This window comes from Solea solea, chromosome 11, assembly GCF_958295425.1.
Source record: "Solea solea chromosome 11, fSolSol10.1, whole genome shotgun sequence".
Taxonomy (NCBI): Eukaryota; Metazoa; Chordata; class Actinopteri; order Pleuronectiformes; family Soleidae; genus Solea; species Solea solea.
In genome coordinates, this window is record NC_081144.1 from 17273711 (window position 1) to 17291732 (window position 18022).

Below are 18022 nucleotides of genomic sequence, written 5' to 3' on the forward strand. Positions count from 1 at the left end.
CTTGGCAACAGCTTGCAAGTGAGTTGTTTACAAGCAAGCGGTTACATTCACTGAAAACACATCTATGCGGTAGGTTGTAAAAACTATTATGCATTAAAATATAATCCGTTTTGAGCCACAAACTTCACACTTAAGAGTGCCTGTATGATTTTGTTCAAGCTTTTGAACTACAGTGGCCTTTGAATACCAAAGAGGATGCTGTTCTCCTTCATTGCGTGGTAAGCTTCTGCTACAAAATGCGAAACACATGCTCTGGTTGATTAGTTAATTCAGGCTGCTGTAGAAACATGGCTTCACAAGACGGCTCCCTGCGAGGCTCCTGCGAGGCTCCTGCGAGGCTCCTGCCTACAGTACATGTTCGGACCTTTACTTTTTTCACAAAAGAAAATCTGCATGAAATTAAATGACCACTGTCTACCTAATTAAGTGGCTGCAGAAAAGTGTGTTTGGAGAAATACCCGTTGGAAGATGCTGGTCGCTATGAAAGCACAGCGTGGGTTGAAGGCCCCGGTGCCACACACATACAGGTGAGTCTGGTTAAAAGGCTGCACAACTCGCAGGAAGTTGGCACACTCCAACTGTTCAGAGAAAGACACAGACAAAAACAACTTAATGGAGGATTCATGCATGAGTATTTTGGAATCATAGTTTTATTACTTTCTTTTAAGGTAGTGGATGTTTTATATTAATTGGTTTAATTGAAATCACCAGGAAATTTAAAAGGGAGCCACACTGAATTTCACCAAATTACTGTAAGGTAATCAAAAAGACTTGCATGATTATATCAGAGTAGTAGATTACATTCTATGAAACTTTGCCCATGGCTGCCAGTGACTACACACACACACTGAGATCTCCAGCTAGACTGAATTTAAACGAAGATCAGTATCCGCATATCTTGGATTTGACGGATTCCAACTTATCCCAGGGAGCATCATATGTTTGTCTTTTCTTCCCCTGTCAAAGTCTGTCCATTTTTGTCCTGTACTTGTCATTCGTTGTCTGAATAAAGGTAGCTTACCTGAATCTCGATGTGCTCGCCAGCATCCGTTTGTTCATTGTTCCAAAAGGAATTCATTCAAACATTTTGCTCCAGATTGCAATCTAACGTGAGACTGTCTTGCTTATTGACAGGGAGTTCCTTGTGGTCTAACGTTGCGCCAGGCAGTGAGCAAGAAAAAAAAAAGTTGATATAACCTGAGCTTTAAACCACTGATCCCCTTTATTCCGAGTGGGACTTTAGAAGTGATCGGCTGCCATTTATAATTCATACACAGAGTTGCTAGTGCACTACCTGTATGTGTGTGTATTTGAATGTGTGTGTGTGTGAGCCTTGAATCACCTCTAGATCCTTCCCAGCCATGAGACATTCTTGGACACGGTCCGGACTGGCTGGCCAGTACAGCTGCAGAGAGCGAGAGAGATAAAGAAAGAAAGAAAGAGAGAGATTTTAAAACTTTTTTTTCATTATTGCTTGCGCTACATTTCCGATAAACGGCTTTTAGCATTGACAGGTGCTTTACGAGGAAGTAAGGCACAGAGAGATGACTCATCTGGAAGGAAGAGGGCAGGAGGTGAAGAGGGAGAGTTTAATGCCTCTTATGTAATAGCTGAAGAGTGATGCAGCATCAGTGAGAAGAAATCAAAAACAACATTATGTCCTGAGGATGAGCCAAGCTGCTCAATCAGCACTGATACTGGCCATGAAATGAACTCACCCACTGTGCACATCAATACAACGACTGTTGTTACTTTATAGAGTAATTTGGATCATTTATTTTTTGAAACACTGTAAACATAAACACAAATTATTTAAATATTGTCCATTATGCGATTTTACTAATTGGTATGGTATGGTTTTGTTCAAGCAGCGATCGACTACCTTCACTTCATATCGTATCATGTGATGTGGCATATCAGCATTTTTGTGAGACAGTGTCCAGATAATTCAGAAGTGTGACTCAATCATATGGCTCAATATGTTTTATTTGTTGCTTTAACTATATAGATGTAGCAGTAGTTCTCAGTTAAATGTGTTAACTTATAAGCAGTATACACATTGATGCTATTCATGTCATGGTAATAAATTCTAGTGCATTTGCCGAAATAATTGTTGACCCTTGATAAAGTTAGCTGAATGACACGGGTCAATGTATTAGGCTCAGCTTGTGAATACAAATACCTAACCAGCCAATGACAGGGCAGCAACTCACTGCATTGAGACATGCTGACATGATCAAGAATACCTGCTGAATTTCAAATCAAGCAACAGAATGAGGAAGAAGGATGATTGAAGTGATTTTGAACACGGCATGCCTGACGGTGCCAGTCAGGTTGGTCTGATTAGTTCAGAAAAATGCCTCGTTGAAGCAAGGGGGATTGAAATGACAGGAAGGCAACAGTAACTCAAATAACCACTCATTACAAACAAAGTATGCAGAAGACTATTTCTGAACACACACACACACAACACCTTGAAGAAGATGGACTACAGAAGCAGAAGATCACAGTGGGTGCTTCTCCTCCCACTTTAAAGGGTGTCCAGTGTCATCATCTGTCATCTTCACATGTAATTTGTGGTATCAAAGACAATCTTGAGTTGGCGGTGTGGTGGTAAACTGACTCTGTGTTGGGAGTGTTCGGTTTATTGATAAACGTTGACGCATCAGTACTGTAAAATAAACTTTGTATCCTAATTACACCAAGTCTGTTATTCATAACTCCATGTTGATGATGGAATTTACTGGTGACCAAGAACATTGAGCTCATGTTTCTTCAATTGTTTTCTAGGTGGTGTCAGATTTTCTGTTTAATGTCATTTAAATTGTAAAATTGGACTTGACAGGACATGAGATTAATCAGATGTTTTCTCTTCTATATCAGAAGAGCACAAACTCTAGCGATGAAGGGAAAACACTAAAAATCTGTATAGATGCCTTATGTCTTGTTGCTTATAATATTCATGCATTTACATTGTGTGTGGGCTCTTTGTCATGTGAACCACTGCCAAGGAATTAAATTAACATATGGTCCAAAATAGAGTTCTTCCAATCTGTGCAATGTAGGAGAGAGTGTTACCAACTCAGTGGAGACTGTTTCTCTGGTATGGTATGGTAAATGGGCAGTTAACATAATTAAACTTTGTATGAAGTCCTGAAACAGAAAAGAGGTAGAAAATACGAAGTACCACATGTTCATCCATTTTTTTTTTAAACAGCTTTAAATCACTGTGGCTGAATAAAATTCACAGGTTGTTTCTGGATCAGGTCCAATTTGTTTTGAGCCTGTTTAAGTTTGGGTGTGTGAAAGATTCAGCTCTAATCAGGAAAATAGATAACTTCGAAGTTAAGAAGAGAGGGAGAGAGACGGAACGGAAGTGAGGCTTAGTGTCAGATGGCAGTGACATGACTAATCTAAATATTTCCTTGAGTCAGTCATTCCCCCCGGGGCCGCAATGGTGGAGCAGAGATGGACTCAATATGATAAGTGATCATTCACACTTATCTCTACATACCACATAACGGTGGTTTCTGAGGAACATTAACTTCTCTTTTTGCTTTAGAACATGTCATTTTGCAAAGGAAACCAGCAAAGTTTCAGCAGAATAAAGGACAACATTTTATCAAAGTGCAGGTACTGGTTCTCAAGGACTCTCTTTTATGCTTTTTATTTTTTTTAATGTTAATTTGCTTTGATTTAGAAAATGTGACATTAGCTCTCGGAATATGATTAATAACAAATGATGATGCCTCCGGGAAACAATTTGTGGATGGCCAGTAATCATTCCCTGTTGTAGTCATTCCTGCAGAGATGATCAGATTAGATTAGAGACCATGTCCCCCCCTTATCTCCAAATACCAAATGACAGGAGTTTGGACCACCACTAAAGGATTCTCACCAAGTAAAGACTATAGTTGATGGAAATATACACCTGAGTGAAAGGCATGCTGGCTGTCAGTTTAAACAACACACACACGGGGAATTTCTGTACAGTTAACAGTCGTGTGATTAACTTATAACACAAGTGAGAATGAATAAAGATAAACAAATCTGCAATGAAAAGCCACACACACTCAAACCCTTAGTGACCCTTTGTTTAATGTGGGTTTCCAGCCGTCGACTCACTCAGAAGGAATTTCTTGTAGGCTTTTAGCCTGATCAAAGAAAATGATGACTGACGACAAACGCGTCAGCTGCGGCGCTCTGCCGCAAACTGGGATGGACATGCTCATCTCCCTGTGCCAAAACTGCTTTTACCGAGCCAGTAAGATTGTGTATATATACACTGTGTAAACGTCAGTGTGTGTTTGGTTCGTTCGGTTGTGAGACAATAACATAAATGAAACTGGGCTTCACATGGTCTTGAGCAGCACTGATAAGAAGCTCTGGATGTTGGCAGCGGAGAAAATAAACAGAAATGTGGAGAACATGGCACCATGAGTGATTTTAACACCATGAGAGAAAAAAAAAATGCACACAAGCTGGGACGATATAAACAGACTATAAATACTGTATGTACAAATATATAACTTTACAGCTTGCACAGAACTGAGTTATGATTCCACGGTGACTATCTATCCTTTTGTTGGCCGACTGCCTGGCTGAGTGGGTGGCAGGCCAGCTTGACTGCTGTCTCTCTGTCTGTCTGTTGCACTGCCTGTTTGTCTGCTTCCTTACCTGTTTGGCTCTGTAATAGCCTGCCTGTACGTCTGAGGATGATGGTATTGATTTGATCTGGCAGAGCAGAGTTATGAAGAAACAGCACTGTCACTGCCCTTGCTGTGACCCTGAACTCAACCTGTCTGGCTGACAGACTGTCACTGTGTCTGTCTGGCTGTCAGGATATTGTGTTTCAGCTGCAGCACAAAATGTCAAAAGACCTGTAACCCTTCATCTTTGAAGTTTTCTTGAGCTTTTTTGAAACAAGTAGATTGATTTGAAACTGGTTTCTGGTACCGAGTCCTGAGTATATACTTTTATTCGCCTACATAACTAGATAACCTAGATAAAGATCAGTTAAATAAAATTCATCCGTTTGGTCCCCTGTGAGGCATGTACTGTATGTGTGGCACAGTAAACCAGGCAGAGAAGACAGAGCAGAGTGGATCAGAATTAATCATTGTATTAAAATACGACTAGTTATATCCAGCACAAGTAATATGAAATAAATTATAATAGGAATCTGCTCCGAATAAAGCCCTGCTAGCGTCTACAGCCGACCTACATGAAGGACGTGCTCACTGAAGTAGCTGACAGACAGCGCATGTGGAAATTATAAGACCGAGGAGAGGCAATTGGGGTGATCACAATCTCAATTCAGTTAATTTAATCCCCAGATCGGCTTTGAAACTTGAGTTTACGGATTGAGATATCCCTAGTTTCCACCCAGATTCATGTTCATATCCATCTCAAAGTTGTGTTTCCTTGAGCCAATGTTGGTTTGGGCTCTGCTACACTGATAACGTTAGTCATGTCAAGATGTACCACTGGTGCGTAACACTGGAGACAGTGGTCCATGGCGACTTGAACTATGATCTCAGCATCATTAGAGCGACATTCACTGGGCAGGAACTTGACCAGCTGAATCCGGATGAGCAGCGTTGACTGGAGACTTCATGCCTCGGTCTGATGCAGTTTAAGATGTGGATATGATATAAAACATGACTGACATACTATATATAAATATAGGTCACAGAAAATTCACGGGAACTTCAACTCTCTTTCAACACACGTTTGACATATCCATGGCCTGAATGTACTGACATTAAACTGTGTGCTTTGTATACGTCTGCTGTATGTCTGTATCGTACCTTGCCTCAGATGGTATGTAAATGTATGTGCGTGCGTGCGTCCTCCACTGCTGACCTTGCGTGGGTTCTGTGTTATGTCGTCCAGACTGGTAGACAGCAGGTTATCTTTAATGGCCACATACAGATGCCTCCCGTCTTCATCGGGCACCAAGGAGTGTAGGTCACCAGCCACTAGGGGCAGCGTCAGCAGGCGGCCATTCTGAATCAGCTCTGACAAAAGAGGAGAATACAGTTTCATTTTTGTAAAAGAAATATGTGAGCAAAATATGAACACAGAACAAATCCATGATCCATTACTGGAATTTTAAAAGGAACAGTTCAACATTATGGATAAAAAAAAAACTTAATAACCTTCTTACAGAGAATTAGATGAAAATATTTATCATGGTCATGTAATAATTATAATAATGATAATCTTAATTTACAGAGCACTTTCCCAAACCAATGTTAGAAATGCTTAATAAAAATGAGAGTTCATGTACGTAAATCATTCATTCCCAGAAACTGGGTTGGGACCCACAAATGGGTCGTGGGAGATTTGTTTGGGGTTGCCAAATAATTTAGCAGAATATTCTGCAGCCTATTCTTAAGATTTATGTGTATATGTTTCCAATAAAACACTCATAAAAAGAATATTGTGGTTTAGGTATTGGAAATAATGTTAGATGTTACAGAAATGACAATAAAAATAGCCAGAAACTTTAAGGTACACATAAAATTTGATTGTGATGATTTATATTTTTAATCGAGTTGCAATAGTCTGCCATGCATATACAAATTTAGTAGAAACACTGAAACACAAAACAACAAATAACCAACAGGGCAACCGATGAAAGGAAGAGCGGGATAATAAATGCAACCAATAAAACTAAATATAAAAATAACTAGTACCGCGCGCGGTTCTGAACGGGTTCGAGCCGACCCACGCGGGTCGCCGTGTGCCACGGCTCCCCGCGTGCCTCGTGCTCTCACCCGTTCATTCACCGCGCGCGGTACTAGTTATTTTCAGCACTAGTTATTTTCAGCGGCGTCCCCACGCATGTCGATCCAAATTTCGGGGGGGATCGGGCAACGTATGGCAAAGTTATAGGGCACTTCCTGTTTAAAATGGCAGACTTCCTGTTCGGTCAAGTGCGTGTCCGTGAACGTGTTCAGGGAACTTCCCTTGTCTTACATATCAAGTTTTGTGCAGATCGGATAATCTTAGAGTTTACTTCCTGTTTCGGACATTCCACTTCCTGTTAGGAGGTCATCTCTTGCAGACATGCTCAGGACAGGTCCCTGGTGTCACATAAAAGGTTTTGTGCAAATCGGACAACGTACGGCAAAGTTAGAGGGCACTTCCTGTTTAAAATGGCCAACTTCCTGTTCGTCTCTGGAAACATGTTCAGGAAAGGTCCCGTAACTCACATATCTAGTTTTGTGTCAATCGGACAATGTAAGACTTTACTTCCTGTTTCGGGTGTTCCACTTCCTGTAGGGAGGTGACCTTTTACGGACATGCTCAGGACAGGTCCCTGGTGTCACATATAAGGTTTTGTGCAGATCGGACAATGTACGGCAAAGTTAGAAGGCACTTCCTGTTTAAAATGGCCGACTTCCTGTTCGGTCAACGGCGTCTCCGTAAACATGTTCAGGGAAGGTCCGGTAACTCACATATCTAGTTTCGTGTCAATCGGACAATGTAAGACTTTACTTCCTGTTTCGGGCGTTCCACTTCCTGTAGGGAGGTGACCTTTTACGGACATGTTCCAGAAGGGTCTGGGGTCCCACATACTAAGTTTCAAGTGGATACAACAATCACTGTTGGAGCAGCATCAAAAACTATAAACGTAATTCTGTCTGCTGTCACCAGGGGGCGCTGTATTTGAAAATGAATATTTTCATATAGACGTGTTCAGGGCCGGACTGTCGTCAATCCTTGCAAGTTTGGTTCAGATCGGACCAGGATTGGCAAAGTTGTAACAGTTTGTTTTTTTAGAATTTTCTACCACCACCAGGAGGCGCTGTTTTCAAAATGTACCGTTTCAGCAACATAGTCGTTTTCAGCAACTAACCAGCATCAACTATAGCAAGTTTGGTTGGGATCAGACCTTCCATCACGAAGTTATAAGAGTTTCATTGTCTGTTATGAAAAATTATTATTATCTCCAATTTTGGCGCCCCCTATCTCGTACGCCATACAATATTTTAAAAAGCTTTTGATAACTTTTGATGCTCAACTCGTCCACATTGATCTCACCAAGTTTGAAGGTGATCGCACAAAAGCTCTAGGAGGAGATAATTGAAATACAAGCTGTCATATTGTCTGCTGTCACCAGGGGGCGCTGTTTTCGAAATTTAATATTTTCATATAGACGTCTTTAGGGCCGGACTATCATCAATCCTAGCAAGTTTGGTTCAGATCGGACCAGGATTCACGAAGTTGTAGCAGTTTGATTTTTTGTCCCAAAAATCCGACTTTGCGTCGTTGCCATGGCAACACCGTTAAACGATTTGTCGTCATATTGATCACGCATCATCTACCATGTGTTTTGACTGTTGTCACCAATTTTGAGTGCGGTACAATTATCTGTGTAAAAGTTATTCCCGAAATCGTAAAAAAAATTTTTTTTTGTGTATTTTCTTTCACCACAAGGAGGCGCTGTTTTCAAACTTCACCGTTTTTTCATAGACGTCTTCAGCCATGGCCCATCATCAATGGTAGCAACTTTGGTTCGGATCGGACCTTCCATCGCAAAGTTATAAGAGTTTTGTTTTTCTGATGCGAAACATCAGAATCATCACGAACTTTGCCGTCCCCTATCTCGTGCGCCGTGCGACATTTGAAAAAACTTTTGATACCGGGAGCTCCTCAACTGGTCCACAGGGACCTCACCAAGTTTGAAGGTGATCGCACGAAAACTCTAGGAGGAGTTAGTTCAAATACCATTGCTGCGAATTCGCCAAAATCGCCAAAAAATGGCCAATCAACCCAAGATGGCGGATTTCCTGTTGGGTTTGGATCATGGTCATAATGTAATTTTTTCTTCATCCTGACCCACTACACATGTGTACCGATTTTCGTGCATGTGAGATAATTGTGTTGGTCATGGTGAATTTTGACAGGTCGCTTCGCACGTTTTGGCCCCTCCCACATTCAATTTTCGACGCACATTCCCCGAACCTTTTTCAGACGTAAATTTACACCAGGATTGATGCGGTCACAAAAATCTGTGAGTTTTGGGGTATGGGAAAGGCCTCAAAAACGCGATTTACTTTAAGGAATAATAAGAATAAAAATAACTAGTACCGCGCGCGGTTCTGAACGGGTTCGAGCCGACCCACGCGGGTCGCCGTGTTCCACGGCTCCCCGCGTGCCTCGCACTCTCACCCGTTCATTCACCGCGCGCGGTACTAGTTATTTTCAGTACTAGTTATTTTCAGTACTAGTTATTTTCAGCGGCGTCCCTGCGCATGTCGTTCCAAATTTCGAGGGGGATCGGGCAACGTATGACAAAGTTATAGGGCACTTCCTGTTTAAAATGGCAGACTTCCTGTTCGGTCAAGTGCGTGTACGTAAACGTGTTCAGGGAACTTCCCTTGTCTTACATATCAAGTTTTGTGCAGATCGGATAATCTTAGAGTTTACTTCCTGTTTCGGGCATTCCACTTCCTGTTGGGAGGTCATCTCTTGCAGACATGCTCAGGACAGGTCCCTGGTGTCACATAAAAGGTTTCGTGCAAATCGGACAACGTACGGCAAAGTTAGAGGGCACTTCCTGTTTAAAATCGCCAACTTCCTGTTCGTCTCCATAAACGTGTTCAGGGAAGTTCCCTTGTCTTACATATCAAGTTTTGTTCAAATCGGACAATGTAAGACTTTACTTCCTGTTTCGGGCGTTCCACTTCCTGTAGGGAGGTGACCTTTTACGGACATGCTCAGGACAGGTCCCTGGTGTCACATATAAGGTTTTGTGCAGATCGGACAACGTACGGCAAAGTTAGAGGGCACTTCCTGTTTAAAATGGCCGACTTCCTGTTCGGTCAACGGCGTCTCCGGAAACATGTTCAGGGAAGGTCCAGTAACTCACATATCTAGTTTCGTGTCAATCGGTCAATGTAAGATTTTACTTCCTGTTTCGGGCGTTCCACTTCCTGTAGGGAGGTGACCTTTTACGGACATGTTGAGGAAGGGTCTGGGGTCCCACATACTAAGTTTCAAGTGGATACAACAATCCCTGTTGGAGCAGCATCAAAAACTATAAATGTAATTCTGTCTGCTGTCACCAGGGGGCGCTGTATTTGAAAATGAATATTTTCATATAGACGTGTTCAGGGCCGGACTGTCATCAATCCTTGCAAGTTTGGTTCAGATCGGACCAGGATTGGCAAAGTTGTAACAGTTTGTTTTTTTAGAATTTTCTACCACCACCAGGAGGTGCTGTTTTCAAAATGTACCGTTTCAGCAACATAGTCGTCTTCAGCAACTAACCAGCATCAACTATAGCAAGTTTGGTTGGGATCAGACCTTCCATCGCGAAGTTATAAGAGTTTCATTGTCTGTTATGAAAAATTATTATTATCTCCAATTTTGGCGCCCCCTATCTCGTACGCCATACAATATTTTAAAAAGCTTTCGATAACTTTTGATGCTCAACTCGTCCACATTGATCTCACCAAGTTTGAAGGTGATCGCACAAAAGCTCTAGGAGGAGATAATTGAAATACAAGCTGTCATATTGTCTGCTGTCACCAGGGGGCGCTGTTTTCGAAATTTAATATTTTCATATAGACGTCTTTAGGGCCGGACTATCATCAATCCTAGCAAGTTTGGTTCAGATCGGACCAGGATTCACGAAGTTGTAGCAGTTTGATTTTTTGTCCCAAAAATCCGACTTTGCGTCGTTGCCATGGCAACACCGTTAAACGATTTGTTGTCATATTGATCACGCATCATCTACCATGTGTTTTGACTGTTGTCACCAATTTTCAGTGCGGTACGATTATGTGTGTAAAAGTTATTCCCGAAATTGTAAAAAAACTTTTTTTTTGTGTATTTTCTTTCACCACAAGGAGGCGCTGTTTTCAAACTTCACCGTTTTTTCATAGACGTCTTCAGCCATGGCCCATCATCAATGGTAGCAAGTTTGGTTCGGATCGGACCTTCCATCGCAAAGTTATAAGAGTTTTGTTTTTCTGATGCGAAACATCAGAATCATCACGAACTTTGCCGCCCCCTATCTCGTGCGCCGTGCGACATTTGAAAAAAATTTTGATACCGTGAGCTCCTCAACTGGTCCACAGGGACCTCACCAAGTTTGAAGGTGATCGCACGAAAACTCTAGGAGGAGTTAGTTCAAATACCATTGCTGCGAATTCGCCAAAATCGCCAAAAAATGGCCAATCAACGCAAGATGGCGGATTTCCTGTTGGGTTTGGATCATGGTCATAATGTAATTTTTTCTTCATCCTGACCCACTACACATGTGTACCGAATTTCGTGCATGTGCGATATTTGTGTTGGTCATGGTGAATTTGGACAGGTGGCGCCGCACTTATTGGCCCCTCCCACATTCAATTTTCGACGCACATTCCCCGAACCTTTTTCAGACGTAAATTTACACCACGATTGATGCGGTCACAAAAATCTGTGAGTTTTGGGGTATGGGAAAGGCCTCAAAAACGCGATTTACTTTAAGGAATAATAAGAATAATAATAATAATAATAATAATAATCCTTCCAGTTTCAATAGGGTTCTTGCAACCTTGTTGCTCGAACCCTAATAATAAAAAAAATAACTAGTACCGCGCGCGGTTCTGAACGGGTTCGAGCCGACCCACGCGGGTCGCCGTGTGCCACGGCTCCCCGCGTGCCTCGCGCTCTCACCCGTTCATTCACCGCGCGCGGTACTAGTTATTTTCAGTACTAGTTATTTTCAGCGGCGTCCCCGCGCATGTCGATCCAAATTTCGGGGGGATCGGGCAACGTATGGCAAAGTTATAGGGCACTTCCTGTTTAAAATGGCTGACTTCCTGTTCGGTCAAATGCGCGTCCGTTAACGAGTTCAGGGAAGTTCCCTTGTCTTACATATCAAGTTTTGTTCAGATCGGACAATCTTAGAGTTTACTTCCTGTTTCAGGCATTCCACTTCCTGTTGGGAGGTCATCTTTTGCAGACATGCTCAGGACAGGTCCCTGGTGTCAAATATAAGCTTTCGTGCAAATCGGACAACGTACGGCAAAGTTAGAGGGCACTTCCTGTTTAAAATGGCCAACTTCCTGTTTGTCTCTGGAAACATGTTCAGGGACGGTCCCGTAACTCACATATCTAGTTTCGTGTCAATCGGACAATGTAAGACTTTACTTCCTGTTTCGGGTGTTCCACTTCCTGTAGGGAGGTGACCTTTTACGGACATGCTCAGGACAGGTCCCTGGTGTCACATATAAGGTTTTGTGCAGATCGGACAACGTACGGCAAAGTTAGAGGGCACTTCCTGTTTAAAATCGCCAACTTCCTGTTCGTCTCCGTAAACATGTTCAGGGAAGTTCCCTTGTCTTACATATCAAGTTTTGTTCAGATCGGACAATGTAAGACTTTACTTCCTGTTTCGGGCGTTCCACTTCCTGTAGGGAGGTGACCTTTTACAAACATGCTCAGGACAGGTCCCTGGTGTCACATATAAGGTTTTGTGCAGATCGGACAATGTACGGCAAAGTTAGAGGGCACTTCCTGTTTAAAATGGCCGACTTCCTGTTCGGTCAACGGCGTCTCCGTAAACATGTTCAGGGAAGGTCCAGTAACTCACATATCTAGTTTCGTGTCAATCGGACAATGTAAGACTTTACTTCCTGTTTCGGGCGTTCCACTTCCTGTAGGGAGGTGACCTTTTACGGACATGTTGAGGAAGGGTCTGGGGTCCCACATACTAAGTTTCAAGGGGATACAACAATCCCTGTTGGAGCAGCATCAAAAACTATAAATGTAATTCTGTCTGCTGTCACCAGGGGGCGCTGTATTTGAAAATGAATATTTTCATATAGACGTGTTCAGGGCCGGACTGTCATCAATCCTTGCAAGTTTGGTTCAGATCGGACCAGGATTGGCAAAGTTGTAACAGTTTGTTTTTTTAGAATTTTCTACCACCACCAGGAGGCGCTGTTTTCAAAATGTACCGTTTCAGCAACACAGTCGTCTTCAGCAACTAACCATCATCAACTATAGCAAGTTTGGTTGGGATCAGACCTTCCATCGCGAAGTTATAAGAGTTTCATTGTCTGTTATGAAAAATAATTATTATCTCCAATTTTGGCGCCCCCTATCTCGTACGCCATACAATATTTTAAAAAGCTTTCGATAACTTTTGATGCTCAACTCGTCCACATTGATCTCACCAAGTTTGAAGATGATCGCACAAAAGCTCTAGGAGGAGATAATTGAAATACAAGCTGTCATATTGTCTACTGTCACCAGGGGGCGCTGTTTTCGAAATTGAATATTTTCATATAGACGTCTTTAGGGCCGGACTATCATCAATCCTAGCAAGTTTGGTTCAGATCGGACCAGGATTCACGAAGTTGTAGCAGTTTGATTTTTTGTCCCAAAAATCCGACTTTGCGTCGTTGCCATGGCAACACCGTTAAACGATTTGTCGTCATATTGATCACGCATCATCTACCATGTGTTTTGACTGTTGTCACCAATTTTGAGTGCGGTACGATTATCTGTGTAAAAGTTATTCCCGAAATCGTAAAAAAACTTTTTTTTTGTGTATTTTCTTTCACCACAAGGAGGCGCTGTTTTCAAACTTCACCGTTTTTTCATAGACGTCTTCAGCCATGGCCCATCATCAATCATAGCAAGTTTGGTTCGGATCGGACCTTCCATCGCAAAGTTATAAGAGTTTTGTTTTTCTGATGCGAAACATCAGAATCATCACGAACTTTGCCGCCCCCTATCTCGTGCGCCGTGCGACATTTGAAAAAACTTTTGATACCGTGAGCTCCTCAACTGGTCCACAGGGACCTCACCAAGTTTGAAGGTGATCGCACGAAAACTCTAGGAGGAGTTAGTTCAAATACCATTGCTGCGAATTCGCCAAAATCGCCAAAAAATCGCCAATCAACCCAAGATGGCGGATTTCCTGTTGGGTTTGGATCATGGTCATAATGTAATTTTTTCTTCATCCTGACCCACTACACATGTGTACCGAATTTCGGGCATGTGCGATAATTGTGTTGTTCATGGTGAATTTGGACAGGTGGCGCCGCACTTATTGGCCCCTCCCACATTCAATTTTCGACGCACATTCCCCGAACCTTTTTCAGACGTAAATTTACACCACGATTGATGCGGTCACAAAAATCTGTGAGTTTTGGGGTATGGGAAAGGCCTCAAAAAGGCGATTTACTTTAAGGAATAATAAGAATAATAATAATAAAAATAACTAGTACCGCGCGCGGTTCTGAACGGGTTCGAGCCGACCCACGCGGGTCGCCGTGTGCCACGGCTCCCCGCGTGCCTCGCGCTCTCACCCGTTCATTCACCGCGCGCGGTACTAGTTATTTTCAGTACTAGTTATTTTCAGCGGCGTCCCCGCGCATGTCGATACAAATTTCGGGGGGGATCGGGCAATGTATGGCAAAGTTATAGGGCACTTCCTGTTTAAAATGGCCGACTTCCTGTTCGGTCAAATGCGCGTCTATAAACGTGTTCAGGGAAGTTCCCTTGTCTTACATATCAAGTTTTGTTCAAATCGGACAATCTTAGAACTTACTTCCTGTTTCGGGCGTTCCACTTCCTGTAGGGAGGTCATCTTTTGCCGACATGCTCAGGACAGGTCCCTGCTGTCACATATAAGGTTTCGTGCAAATCGGACAACGTACGGCAAAGTGAGAGGGCACTTCCTGTTTAAAATGGCCAACTTCCTGTTCGTCTCTGGAAACATGTTCAGGGAAGGTCCTGTAACTCACATATCTAGTTTGGTGTCAATCGGACAATGTAAGACTTTACTTCCTGTTTCGGGCGTTCCACTTCCTGTTGGGAGGTCATCTCTTGCAGACATGCTCAGGACAGGTCCCTGGTGTCACATAAAAGGTTTCGTGCAAATCGGACAACGTACGGCAAAGTTAGAGGGCACTTCCTGTTTAAAATCACCAACTTCCTGTTCGTCTCCGTAAACGTGTTCAGGGAAGTTCCCTTGTCTTACATATCAAGTTTTGTTCAGATCGGACAATGTAAGACTTTACTTCCTGTTTCGGGCGTTCCACTTCCTGTAGGGAGGTGACCTTTTACGGACATGCTCAGGACAGGTCCCTGGTGTCACATATAAGGTTTTGTACAGATCGGACAACGTACGGCAAAGTTAGAGGGCACTTCCTGTTTAAAATGGCCGACTTCCTGTTCGGTCAACGGCGTCTCCGTAAACATGTTCAGGGAAGGTCCAGTAACTCACATATCTAGTTTCGTGTCAATCGGACAATGTAAGACTTTACTTCCTGTTTCGGGGCGTTCCACTTCCTGTAGGGAGGTGACCTTTTACGGACATGTTGAGGAAGGGTCTGGGGTCCCACATACTAAGTTTCAAGTGGATACAACAATCCCTGTTGGAGCAGCATCAAAAACTATAAATGTAATTCTGTCTGCTGTCACCAGGGGGCGCTGTATTTGAAAATGAATATTTTCATATAGACGTGTTCAGGGCCGGACTGTCATCAATCCTTGCAAGTTTGGTTCAGATCGGACCAGGATTGGCAAAGTTGTAACAGTTTGTTTTTTTAGAATTTTCTACCACCACCAGGAGGCGCTGTTTTCAAAATGTACCGTTTCAGCAACATAGTCGTCTTCAGCAACTAACCATCATCAACTATAGCAAGTTTGGTTGCGATCAGACCTTCCATCGCGAAGTTATAAGAGTTTCATTGTCTGTTATGAAAAATAATTATTATCTCCAATTTTGGCGCCCCCTATCTCGTACGCCATACAATATTTTAAAAAGCTTTCGATAACTTTTGATGCTCAACTCGTCCACATTGATCTCACCAAGTTTGAAGGTGATCGCACAAAAGCTCTAGGAGAAGATAATTGAAATACAAGCTGTCATATTGTCTGCTGTCACCAGGGGGCGCTGTTTTCGAAATTTAATATTTTCATATAGACGTCTTTAGGGCCGGACTATCATCAATCCTAGCAAGTTTGGTTCAGATCGGACCAGGATTCACGAAGTTGTAGCAGTTTGATTTTTTGTCCCAAAAATCCGACTTTGCGTCGTTGCCATGGCAACACCGTTAAACGATTTGTCGTCATATTGATCACGCATCATCTACCATGTGTTTTGACTGTTGTCACCAATTTTGAGTGCGGTACGATTATCTGTGTAAAAGTTATTCCCGAAATCGTAAAAAAACTTTATTTTTGTGTATTTTCTTTCACCACAAGGAGGCGCTGTTTTCAAACTTCACCGTTTTTTCATAGACGTCTTCAGCCATGGCCCATCATCGATCATAGCAAGTTTGGTTCGGATCGGACCTTCCATCGCAAAGTTATAAGAGTTTTTTTTTTCTGATGCGAAACATCAGAATCATCACGAACTTTGCCGCCCCCTATCTCGTGCGCCGTGCGACATTTGAAAAAACATTTGATACCGTGAGCTCCTCAACTGGTCCACAGGGACCTCACCAAGTTTGAAGGTGATCGCACGAAAACTCTAGGAGGAGTTAGTTCAAATACCATTGCTGCGAATTCGCCAAAATCGCCAAAAAATCGCCAATCAACCAAAGATGGCGGATTTCCTGTTGGGTTAGGATCATGGTCATAATGTAATTTTTTCTTCATCCTGACCCACTACACATGTGTACCGAATTTCGTGCATGTGCAATATTTGTGTTGGTCATGGTGAATTTGGACAGGTGGCGCCGCACTTATTGGCCCCTCCCACATTCAATTTTCGACGCACATTCCCCGAACTTTTTTCAGACGTAAATTTACACCACGATTGATGCGGTCACAAAAATCTGTGAGTTTTGGGGTATGGGAAAGGCCTCAAAAATGCGATTCATTTGGGGGAATAATAAGAATAATAATAATAATAATAATAATAATAATCCTTCCAGTTTCAATAGGGTTCTTGCAACCTTGTTGCTCGAACCCTAATAATAATAATCCTTTCAGTTTCAATAGGTTTCTTGCAACCTTGTTGCTCGAACCCTAACTAGTACCGCGCGCGGTTCTGAACGGGTTCGAGCCGACCCACGCGGGTCGCCGTGTGCCACGGCTCCCCGCGTGCCTCGCGCTCTCACCCGTTCATTCACCGCGCGCGGTACTAGTTATTTTCAGTACTAGTTATTTTCAGTACTAGTTATTTTCAGCGGCGTCCCTGCGCATGTCGTTCCAAATTTCGAGGGGGATCGGGCAACGTATGACAAAGTTATAGGGCACTTCCTGTTTAAAATGGCAGACTTCCTGTTCGGTCAAGTGCGTGTACGTAAACGTGTTCAGGGAACTTCCCTTGTCTTACATATCAAGTTTTGTGCAGATCGGATAATCTTAGAGTTTACTTCCTGTTTCGGGCATTCCACTTCCTGTTGGGAGGTCATCTCTTGCAGACATGCTCAGGACAGGTCCCTGGTGTCTATTAAAAGGTTTCGTGCAAATCGGACAACGTACGGCAGAGTTAGAGGGCACTTCCTGTTTAAAATCGCCAACTTCCTGTTCGTCTCCGTAAACGTGTTCAGGGAAGTTCCCTTGTCTTACATATCAAGTTTTGTTCAGATCGGACAATGTAAGACTTTACTTCCTGTTTCGGGCGTTCCACTTCCTGTAGGGAGGTGACCTTTTACGGACATGCTCAGGACAGGTCCCTGGTGTCACATATAAGGTTTTGTGCAGATCGGACAACGTACGGCAAAGTTAGAGGGCACTTCCTGTTTAAAATGGCCGACTTCCTGTTCGGTCAACGGCGTCTCCGTAAACATGTTCAGGGAAGGTCCAGTAACTCACATATCTAGTTTCGTGTCAATCGGACAATGTAAGACTTTACTTCCTGTTTCGGGCGTTCCACTTCCTGTAGGGAGGTGACCTTTTACGGACATGTTGAGGAAGGCTCTGGGGTCCCACATACTAAGTTTCAAGTGGATACAACAATCCCTGTTGGAGCAGCATCAAAAACTATAAACGTAATTCTGTCTGCTGTCACCAGGGGGCGCTGTATTTGAAAATGAATATTTTCATATAG

General features: G+C 42.9%; 1 protein-coding gene across 3 annotated transcripts in view; it reads right to left on the reverse strand.

Annotated features, from left to right (window-relative positions):
• sema3h (sema domain, immunoglobulin domain (Ig), short basic domain, secreted, (semaphorin) 3H) overlaps positions 1–18022 on the reverse strand; it is a 97569-nt gene that overhangs the window by 25716 nt on the left and 53831 nt on the right. For all 3 annotated transcript variants that reach the window (XM_058643216.1, XM_058643215.1, XM_058643218.1), the window contains 3 exons: positions 5866–6020; positions 1343–1405; positions 459–578 (listed from right to left, as the gene is read on the reverse strand). In XM_058643216.1, the coding sequence (XP_058499199.1) occupies positions 459–578; positions 1343–1405; positions 5866–6020 (338 nt within the window). The remainder of the gene's footprint in view (positions 1–458; positions 579–1342; positions 1406–5865; positions 6021–18022) is intronic.